The sequence below is a fragment of the Magnolia sinica genome, chromosome 8 (assembly GCF_029962835.1).
Source record: "Magnolia sinica isolate HGM2019 chromosome 8, MsV1, whole genome shotgun sequence".
Taxonomy (NCBI): Eukaryota; Viridiplantae; Streptophyta; class Magnoliopsida; order Magnoliales; family Magnoliaceae; genus Magnolia; species Magnolia sinica.
Genome location: NC_080580.1, coordinates 34,632,405 through 34,643,256, shown reverse-complemented (window position 1 = coordinate 34,643,256; position 10,852 = coordinate 34,632,405). Strand labels below are relative to the sequence as shown.

The window sequence follows — 10,852 nt, the reverse complement described above, 5'->3', positions numbered from 1 at the left end:
CAGGGACTGTAATGGCTGTTACGCCCGTGTTATAACGATAATGGTGGTGGGTGTTATGGCCACCATTACCATTTTGGAACACCCGTTATCTTGTATCCATGTCTTTCATCCCTTTTTCCAAGATCAATATAGGAAATGAGATTAACAAATAAAAAACACAAATTTCAGGTGGACCATATTATAAGAAACAGTGGTGATTGAACACTTTATTATTAAAAACTTCTTAGAGGCTATAGTAAAGTTTCCATGAAGTTTATTTTCCATCCAACCTGCTGATAAGATCATGTAAGCCTGAGCGAAGGGACAAAACATATATTGGCTTGATCCCAATGTTTTTTGGCACATTAATGATCAATCACCGCTAGTATGGTCCACCTGAGAAATGAATCTACTTCATTTCTGGACTAATGGACGGCAAGAAAATTCTTTAAACTAGTAGTTTAAGTTTACTAGAGATACGTGGTCCACGTGAGTGAAACAGGCTACTTTTTAAAACAGTGTCCCCACCCATTTGAAAAGCATAAACGTTTGATATTACCACCCGTCCTAACAACGTCCAAAATTGGCACGTGTCTGCATCACCGAGGCAGGCGTGTGGAGCGAATCAAGTCTCCTTTGGCAGCATAGATTGGGAGGATTCGATGGCATTGAAGGGTTTTCAGAATCCAAAAGTCATTTGAAAGCATAGAAGGGATGTATTTGGAATTAAGGGAATTGTCAATCATCTCTCATGCTGATTTTGCATTCTCTCTTTTCAGTGGGATTATCAATTATTTTCCTTTTTTGTTTATTTTTGAAAGAAAGAGAGTGGGATGTGTAGACCCATCACTACAAGAAAACTGGCCTTTACCGGCGGTCAAAACCGCCGGCAGAGGCCAATAAAACCGCCGGTAAAACCTTTGCCTGCGGTTATCTAACAGCCGGTAAAGCCTCAGTCGGTAAAGGCTTTACCGGCGGCCAAGACCTTTACTGACAGTTGTGCTGGACGCCGCTAAATCATCAGTTTTTGTTGCAAAAATGATCAAAAGCTACCGATAAAATCCATAGCTACATATGAGTAGCCCTACGTACAACCGTAGCCATTGGTACCGTAGCCACGGTAGATGCATAGCCTACTGAATGTGGTTCAGAAAATCAATTTCACATTAGTTGATACGGCAGTGTTGAATCCATATCAGCTTACCCCAATAAGATACAGGGAAACTCTTAGTTATTCTAGGTATATGATAGGCAATAAATAAAATTCATGGAAGCCCTCCTAGGCATATACTGTAAAGAAATTGCTTCCTATTTCAGTTTTTAACTAACATATTATAGGCAGACAATGCCTATAGTGAAATAAATCAAACCTTAATTGAACAGTTTCTGTGAATTAAAGTACAGAACATATAACAAATATTAGCACATGGTTACATATCAAAATATCTGAAACAAATCTTTATACACTCTGAATCACCTACAAATAAGTTTTGTAAATTTTAAAGCCAGCAATTCAACAATGTAATGGAAGTTCCTAACTGAAATATAAATTGATCTATCAAAAAAGAAAAGCGAGAAACTGAATGTAGTTCAAAAGAACCCTTGTACGAAAAGAAAAATGCAATATTACCTTCTATTGACCAATGATACACTGATGTTTGTGTGACCAGCCCCAACATCTTTGGCGTAATCCACTTCCAAAACACAACCTGTGAATATAACAATATAGCATGGAAACTAATTGAGAAACGAAACAACCTATGAAACAAATAGAAAAGTGAGCTAATAAAGTTTAAAGTGGATGACATTATCACCTGCTCAGGCATCTGATGTGATTTCATTTTTGCCTTCATCTTAATGTTGAATATTTGTAGGTGGTCCTGAATAGTTCCCTAAAGTTGAGCTTCAAACAGAATGTCACAGTTCACTCGTCATATATGAGATGCAGCAAAGAAGATGCTTACCACCACAAGCATGAAGAAACAGATGCATTCAATAGCCAACGCCAAATAGTTGGGACAATCCTGAATAATGATATGACACATGCATTCCACGAAAAGCCATGACAACCATTTATCGAATGGAGATTGAACAAATTAGCTCCAAAATAAGGAATAGGCATGAATATACAAAATAAATGGTAGCAGGAAAAGAAAAAGAAAAAAAAAAAAAAGAGGGAACATTCATTTATGATTTGAATTATTTCCCAAGTAGTGAACTACTAATAGTCAAAAGGACCACCAGGGTACAAGAAAAAACTAGAGTGGAGAGGTTGCTTGTGGGTAAAACGTAAGCCTATGTTGGCTTTCGTCGGTGAAAACAGAGCCATTGGTTGGCAATTCCGGGTGAAATCAGAGTTGGCCCTTGAGCAGCAGCCACATTTTCACTTTCCTAATATAACCCTAACCTTAATTTAAAAGAGATTCCCCCACATCCTTTGAATATAAGAACCTCAAAACCTAATTGTGGGGGCTAAAATATCTAACCACAACTAGTCTTTTATAGATCTATATGCTGGTGGTTTTTCTTTGCTTCTCTACCTAGGTGTTTCCTTGTTCTGTGTGCATCGGGCGCTCCATGTGGAGAAAAATTTTTATCGAAAGAACATACACTGCTCCTTCCATCCATGGCACACTCAGCAGGTGATGTATCAATCAGAGCCATCCATCCAGAGATCATGGTACTAAAACTTGGTGGGTCGACTCAACCATGTTGAGTCGACTTGGTTCAATGAGATTCCAGGCCAGGTTTCACAGAAACTCACTGGCCAGCATGACTCAGTCATGACTTGATGAGTCGTGTCAATTCGGCTCAAAAACTCAACCGACTCTGTACAATTCAGCATGACTCAACCAGGCACTAGCCCAGTCAACCTTTTTTGCAGTCCAACATCCACAACTTCAGGTCCAACTCATGAACATCCACCCTCACTTCATTTAGAAATTAGAACACAAACAGCTCACCAAAGCTACTTATTTCTTGTCCTTCAAATACACGAAATAATATAATATGCACCAGGCAATCCCCTGATTCGCCTTTACTCGAATGAAACTAACATTTGACATGCATTTCAAGAGCCTGAGATAGGTTGACTCAGTGCATATGTCAACTCATTGTGTACTAAAGATTTTAACACATATATTAGGGCCTTTATGCATCTCCCTTCCACATCAACTTGTACAAGGACCATAATCCACAAAATAAGTGAACAGTGAATTAACTAAACAAATTTATGAATCTGTTACCATTATAAAATCACAACTGCATGATGTCAAGAAGCATGAATTTCACCTGTCCAACAAGTTTAAAACTGTGTCCGCATGTATTCCATTCCAATATATAAATTTGGTAAATGGCACCTGGAACAAGAAAATGTCAAGATTCAATCAGTAAAGAGACCACACTCTCAAGAGATAAGAAAATTTCAGTTGCTGATAATTCCCATAGCAACAAATTAAACAACAGTACGATCATTTGAATATAGTGTCACTACTAAATCAATGATAAAGTTGTGGAAAAAGTTTCACACTGGCTGCCAACCTGATGCAACCCTTCTCCTTTACCGGGGCCTAGGACTGGCAATGTGAGCACAAAACTCCCACAGCTGCTATGTAATAATCAATTACATAGGCTGAGTAAAATCAACAAGCCAATGACAAAGGTATTCACTAGAAATCAGGGCTAAAAAAATAAAAAAGATAAAAATTGGGTCTAACCAGGTATGCATTTTGGTTTCATGGCAGGCACTGTAATAAGGAGCCAATGAAGCTAGTTGTAACAGAGACGGCTTCAAAAAGAATGTTTGGTAATAGCCTTGTAGAGCTATCAACAACTTCACAGATTTATTCCAGCTGGCATTTCAGGTTTATTTAAAAGAGGAGAGCAGGACAACCATTCTGGCTCTATCATTCTGAGACTAGAATAGCATTCAAAATCCATGCAACAACTACTGCATATGTTATCTGAGGATGGAGAAAGGTTGTGAGTTTGACAAGGGAAAACACAAAATGAAAGAACATGTGAGAAATTATAGTTTTATTTCACAAAGCAACAATGTTAAATATAACAATATGAAGGCCATTTCTCACTTGTTCCACTTTACTACCATTTTCACATCCAGCTCCAGCCATGACTATTTTAACTGCTGCTGCATCAACATTCGCCTTTCATGGGATCAAGAATAGAAATTATACTGGGTTTTGCTCAAGCTCATACTTGTACACTTGGAGCATCTTACGAATTGAATATGATAACAGATACTTAATGTATAAAATCAAGCAAGAGACACCTTAATAACAATGGCTTACTAGCTGATGTCGAAGCACTTGGTCATTTCCATAGCAGGCAAAGTGGCATTCCCCCCCTAGCCATGGAGAAGTAGACATCAAACCCAGTCTTCTTGGATGAACCCAAATGGTTTTCTTTTCATGAGAGGCAAGTCGTAACATTGTTGCACCATCCTCCTCCCTAAGAGAGAAAGAGGAACATGATTTTAATCATGCAAGATCTGCACCTACTCTATAAGTGAATTAAATACCTCCACAGATGAAATACACAAGAACGTCAAACCAATTTTCAGGAAAAACAAAAACAGTTAGACTGATAAAACAGTATAGCGTCAACAAAATAATTTGTGGAATTCCCTAAAATTTTCACAAGCATAATGGTCATGACAAGCTCCAGTATACTATATATTACCAGACATAGCTACATCTAATAATCTAATTATCTAGATATGGATTTCGCTAGAGTGACATCACAAGAACCAGGAAGAAACACTAATTACATCAATTATATCAAATTTCTTTACAAAGTATCAATCTTATTAGCATTCATGCAGTGAAAACTCTCAACTAATCCAATTAAGATCAATTACAAATGGCAGAGAAGAAATATAGTGGATTAAAACTGTGAGAGAGTATAGAATTCAATCACAAAACTCTTCAATGAGAGTGTATACAACTCACAGTTTCCATGAAACTGGAAAGAGATAGGAGTGTGGAAGTTCAATCACCTCAAGAGGCAGTGCATTTGCTGCCAAAGCATGATCATCAACAACAAGGGGATTCAGACCATCTGAAAAAGTTCATGAATACCTGCCAAAAGTGGCTGCCAGCGTCTCAGAATGGCAACAAATGGAGGTAAAATAGTCACTCTTTTGCTGATGGATGAGCCACAATGCAGAATTAACCATAAATAATCGATTTCCCAATTAACAAGGACTTAAAATTTGAGCTGATATTTACAAATGCATCAAATAGATACCTTCTGGAGGGCAATGGGAATTGTTGGGCCTTTTCCTTTTGCAAAGCCCACAACTCCATGATAGTTGCCACAAGCTAACAGGGTAGTGTACTTGACCACTTGTCCTCCCTGAAACATTAAGTGACCTGTTGGCAAGTTAATCTTAAACAATCCACCGTCATAGGAAGCATTTTAAGGAAAGGATTTTCTCCAAAGGACTCATAGATTTATCTATGTTGACAATTGACTGTTAGCAAGTAATCTTTCTTTTTTCTTTTTCTTCTTCTTCTTTTTTAACATTGTTGGCAAGTTATCTTAAACCATATCCTTTGCTTTCATATAGGGGTGGCTGCCTGATGAGTGGACCAGCCATGTTGGCACTCTGCTGCATTTGCATGTGGAGAGCATGCATATGGGGATAGCAAGCCCCTTGTTTACCAACAGGTCAACGAGATGATTTTTTTATTTTTTTTTAACTTAGAAGATTTTATTGCACAAAAGGCCAAAAGCCAAAAGAGTTACAGGAAAAGAAAAACCAAAGAAAAGAGAAACTACAACTACAAATTAGCCAATTTTACAGCAAACTAATCTCAAGCCGAATGTGTAGGAAATGTAGATATTTGAGTGGATTGTCGTAGGTCTTAAAAATTATTCAGCTACTCCTAGAGCAGATAACTATAAAACATAAGCAACTTAAGAAATGTGTAATTGGAAATGTCCATTTTGATTTTGAACTTGATGACGCATGATGCTGCAACCTAGGAGTTGGTTCCACGAAAGCCCAGGAGTGGGCCCCACAAGCTGTTTGATAAGAGATTAGGGGGCCCTACAATAACAATCCAATACAGAGTTGAGTAATTGGTCAGCCTTTTTTGTATTAAAAAATCTAATGTGGTCAGACATTTCAAGCAATTGATCAACATTTCAGATAACCAATTTCTACAAAAAAAAAAAAAAAAAAGAAGAAGAAGAAGAAGAAGAAGAATTTTTTTCTGACTTGAGGTGCTTCCATGAGGTAATGCTTGGGGAAATCAACTTGGAGCTGGTATCATTCATTGGTGAGAAACAGAGTCTGGTTGAGGAATTTCGTCAAACATGTAGAATAGCATGAAATTCAAACTGCACTGCATCTTCCCTTCACAAACCCCCATGCTCCAGTTTTTCATTTATGGCATGCACTTACTGTTTGTGCCCAAACACAATAGCGATAGTTCTCTAAAATTTCAACTAACCTGATGATGCATTCGGACCCAAAGTTTATTCATCTCTGTGAAGTTTTGAAGTACAAATTCCATAACATCATTACAGTGTTAGCATCCCTGTAGGAAGACAATGGACAGGGTATAGAGCATTTTATCGGTGATTTATAAAAAGATATCATTCATTTTTCAAGATATCTACACCATATATCACATAAGAACCTTAGATCTGACAAGAAATCAAGGAAAATCAAAGCAGAAGGGCAGAAAACGCAGACATCGCAGGAAAAAGCTATCAGATCTGAGGGAAACTCACTGACCTGGATGTTGTGCTCGAGGTCCCAACATGAAAACCCTAATCCTCTGTATAATCCAAAAGAAGCAGGAGATATCGATTTTCTCCATTTTACGTTGATCCGATGATTTGTACAGAGAGATCGATGGGAATCAGAAGTTCCATGTGAGCATGTTATCGATAGAGGCACCCTAGCGCTTTCCTTCCAAATGCCCAATAACTTTGTCTCTCGATCTCGATGGAGGCTGATCAAGCTCTTCGAGCTCTTGCACTGCCAAGAAGAAGGTGGAGTCGTGTGGGAGAGAGAGAGAGAGAGAGAGAGAGAGAGAGAGAGGGGAGTCGTGCGGGGGCGGGAGATCGAGAGGGGTAGGGAGAGGAAGGGAGAGAGATCGAGAGAGTATGGGAGAGAGAGATCGAGGACGGGAGAGGGAGAGACGAGACGGCGGAGATGGAGATGGAGAGGGAGAGAGAAAGTGAGAGGAAAAGATAGCGAAAGCGAGAGAGTCGCGCTAATTAGGGCTTTCTGCTTTCTTTTTTCCTTCTTTTTTTATTTTATTTATATTATAGGGACCCTCTGCCGCGTTTGTTTATTTTTGAAAGAACGAGAGTAGGATGTGTAACATATATTGTTGTCATGACTAAGCTATTAATTCACCATCGGCTACATAACTAAAATTATATTAATGGAATGATTTGAGCAGTCCATAAATTAGCCCTATAAATCAATGATTAAAAAAGCTAGTGGTTCAATTGTGATCCTATGCTGTGGTCAATCCGAAATATGAAATTTCATCATTTTTTATCAACATATATATTTTAATTAATTTATTACAATCACTATATTAAACATTACATGTCCCCTCATTAAGCATATTAATATTAATTTAGTAATTACATTCAAACTCTTGTAAATATGCTACATAATTTCAATGCATTAGTATTTTTGAATTATTAGTAATTCCATATACAAGTTGCTAAATATAACTAAAGATTTTAAAATTATCCTTGACTTTAAATTCCCTTGATTTGGAATTTAGGTATTTGAAGACTAGAGACAGGTAGAAGGGGCCTATGGTGGAGTTTACATGGATTTCAATCCATTTACATGATGTGTCTAACCATGATGAAGATGTCAAATTGCAGGTGAGTTATTCTATGTGAATGTAAGTGGCATTTTGATTACAAGTTATTTAAGAAAAGCTTATCTTTATTTTTACTTATAAAACTGAAGTGATTAAGTAACTTAAAATTTTTTTTTTAGAAAAAATATTTATAATTTGATCATAAACCTAACTTATTTGATGGTATCTAAATGAGCTCATTCCATGCATAGTATTAAGTGAGATAAAGTGGGATGGAATTGTATTTGATTTGTCTAAATTCCATCGGGCTTTTGGGGAGGATAGTAAAGGTTGGGATTGAGTGGAGTGGGCACTTGGTCTTATTTAAGATTTTTTAAAATTTTGAAATCCACTACACATGTACGTCTTACATTGATATACATGTTTATCTATACAAGTGACCAACATTAATTATGAATTTAATTCATTGATTATAATTTCATGATCCACTAAACAGGATTTTTCTTAATCCAATATTTTTTCCATATCAAGATTTTTATCCTAAACATGGATTGATAATTAAAATACCATCATATTTCTAACATGCAATGATTATTGTGCAAAACCCATTGAATACAATTCAATACCATTTAATCCCATAGACTTGACACGTGTGTTTACCGTTAAAAACTTCCAAGGTCGAACCTAACGTTTGATAATGTAACCTGTTGATAGTGTCAAGCAGACCGGGATGAAAGGGCGCGGATTGGATACTACAAGGCCAGTAGCCAAATCGCTACTGAAGTGACGTCACCAAGCTCTGTGGACTCCACCATGATGCATGTGTTGTATCCATACCGTCCAACCATTTGTAGAGATTGTTTTATGGCATTACAAAGAGAATGAGATAGATCTAAAGTTCAAGTGGACCCACCATAGAAAATAGTGGGGACAGTGACATCCACCGTTCAAAACTTCTCAGGGGCCACAGTAGTTTCCGATGAAGTTGATATTTTTGTTTTCACTTCATCTATCTCTATGTTAACTTACTACGCAGGTCCCTCCTTCTCCTTGTCATTTTTGTGCAGATGACTCTGTTGTTGAGTCCTTGCAGGTTCCTTCTTCTGCTACGGAGTCCACATCCCCATCTGCTGTAACTCGCCTGCACCTGCAACTTCTATGGACTTGGCTCCTCCTGTAGCTCCCATGGACCCGATACATGCCATTACTTCATCAGTTCCTTCTACTTCTCATCCCATGACTACATGATCAAAACTCGGAATTTTTAAGCCCCGGCATCCTGCGCATCTCAGCCTTGTGCAGTCTTCTCCATTGATCCATGCACTACTTGCCACCTCTAAGCCCAAGGGATTTAAATCAGCTGCCAAAAACCCAGCTTGGCTTGCTGCCATGGATGAAGAGATGAAGGCGCTTCAAACCAATGATACTTGGGATCTTGTTCCCCAGCCCTCCAACACCAATATTGTCGGTTCCAAATGGGTTTTTCGGACTAAATTTCTTTCTGATGGATCCATTGAGCGTTTCAAAGCTCGCCTCGTTGCAAAGGGCTACACTCAACTTCCCGGTCTTGATTACACGGATACCTTTAGCCCTGTGGTCAAAACCTCCACAGTTCGTGTTGTTCTCTCTCTCGCCGTGTCTCACAAGTGACCCATACGTCAACTTAACGTCAAAAATGCCTTTCTCAATGGCATTCTTCATGAAACTGTCTATATGGAGCAGCCCCCGGGCTATGTTGATCCTTGCCATCCCCTTCATGTTTGCAAATTAAAGAAGGCCCTCTACGGCTTGAAACAAGCACCCCGTGCTTGGTTTCAACGGTTTAATTCATTTCTTCTAAAACTTGGTTTTTTTTGCAGCCGCGCGGACACTTCTTTATTTGTCTTTAATAGGTAAGATGATCTTATTTATCTCCTCCTTTATGTTGATGACATCGTACTCACTGGGAATAACTCTGCTCTCATCAACCGATTTATCTCCCAGCTGCACTCTGAATTTGCTGTCAAGGACTTAGGCCCGCTGAATTTTTTTCTTGGACTAGAGGCATCTTCCACACCAGACGGTATTTTTCTCAGCCAAGTTAAATATGCTACTGATGTCTTGGCCCGTGCTCAATTGTTGGATAGCAAACCGATTACTACTCGCATGATTGTCTCTCAACGACTCTCCTCTGAAGGTACTCCATTTGCGGATCCGACTCTCTATCGTTCCTTAGTGGGAGCCTTGCAGTATTTAACGATCACGCGTCCTGATCTTGCCCATTCAGTCAACTCTGTAAGTCAGTTCCTTCATGCGCCTATTGATGTTCACTTTCAGGCAGTCAAGCGAATCCTTCGCTATGTCAACGGAACACTTAATTTTGGTCTCCAGTTCACTTCCTCCTCTTCCATGGGCTTAGTTGCATACTCGGACGCTGATTGAGCTGGCTGCCCGGACACTAGACGCTCCACCTCTGGCTACTCAGTTTTTCTTGGCAAAAATCTTGTCTCTTGGAGTGCCAAGAAACAGCCGACAGTTTCTTGTTCAAGCTGCGAATCCGAGTACCGAGCTCTCGCCCTTGCTGCTGCTGAAGTCTTATGGCTCACTCATCTCCTACAAGATCTTCGAGTTCCTTTAACTCACCGGTCTCTCCTTCTTTGTAACAACAAGAGTGCAATTTTTTTAGTTCCAATCCCGTGTCCCACAAGTGCGCCAAGCACATCGACCTTGATTACCATTTTCTCCGTGAGCTCGTTGTTGCTGGCACTCTACGTCTCCAGCATGTTCCGTCTCACTTACAACTGGCTGACGTCTTCACCAAGAGTGTCTCACGTGATCTTTATATCTTCTTTCGATCCAAGCTACGAGTTTGTGTTAATCCCACTCTTAGCTTGCGGGGAGCTGTAGAGAATTCCAGTAAATCAGTTCTTGATTTACGGAATCCTCCTTGATTATAGGAGACATAATTTAGATTATACAGTTTCCATTTGTTTGTTATACGGTTTTCATTTGTAGCTATCTTTCCTATTTTATCTCTGTATTCAAACTCTACTCTGTTTTGTATACGTCTATAT

General features: G+C 38.9%; 1 protein-coding gene and 1 long non-coding RNA gene across 5 annotated transcripts; both read right to left on the bottom strand.

The window, feature by feature from the left end:
* Window positions 1-1,350: 1,350 nt before the first annotated feature.
* Window positions 1,351-5,368, bottom strand: LOC131253229 (uncharacterized). 4 transcript variants are annotated; one of them, XM_058254139.1, is made up of 7 exons: window positions 5,245-5,347; window positions 4,994-5,088; window positions 4,287-4,446; window positions 4,068-4,142; window positions 3,271-3,338; window positions 1,794-1,882; window positions 1,351-1,688 (listed from the first exon to the last, which is right to left on the bottom strand). In XM_058254139.1, exons 2-6 carry the CDS (start codon window positions 5,029-5,031, stop codon window positions 1,834-1,836), a joined length of 390 nt encoding a protein of 129 aa, XP_058110122.1. In that variant the 5' UTR covers window positions 5,032-5,088; window positions 5,245-5,347; the 3' UTR covers window positions 1,351-1,688; window positions 1,794-1,833. The 4 variants fall into 4 exon arrangements, with proteins under 4 accessions (XP_058110122.1, XP_058110123.1, XP_058110121.1 ...); XM_058254140.1 differs by having other exon boundaries at window positions 1,351-1,882; window positions 4,994-5,140; window positions 5,245-5,368; XM_058254138.1 differs by having other exon boundaries at window positions 1,351-1,882.
* Window positions 5,369-5,839: 471 nt separating this feature from the next.
* LOC131253228 (uncharacterized) lies at window positions 5,840-7,229 on the bottom strand. Its single transcript, XR_009175030.1, has 3 exons — window positions 6,743-7,229; window positions 6,221-6,542; window positions 5,840-5,885 (listed from the first exon to the last, which is right to left on the bottom strand). It is a non-coding gene; the product is annotated as an uncharacterized LOC131253228 (long non-coding RNA).
* Between the last annotated feature and the right edge of the window lie 3,623 nt (window positions 7,230-10,852).

What these genes read in the sequence shown, in the direction of transcription:
- LOC131253229 (XM_058254140.1), bottom strand. Translation starts at nt 5,031, where the DNA reads ATGATCATGCTTTGGCAGCAAATGCACTGCCTCTTGAG. An exon ending in AAGTGCTTCGACATCAGCTA is followed by an intron (nt 4,143 to 4,286) that starts GTAAGCCATTGT and finishes ATCCCATGAAAG; the next exon opens with GCGAATGTTGATGCAGCAGC. An exon ending in GTTTTAAACTTGTTGGACAG is followed by an intron (nt 1,883 to 3,270) that starts GTGAAATTCATG and finishes TTCTGTTTGAAG; the next exon opens with CTCAACTTTAGGGAACTATT.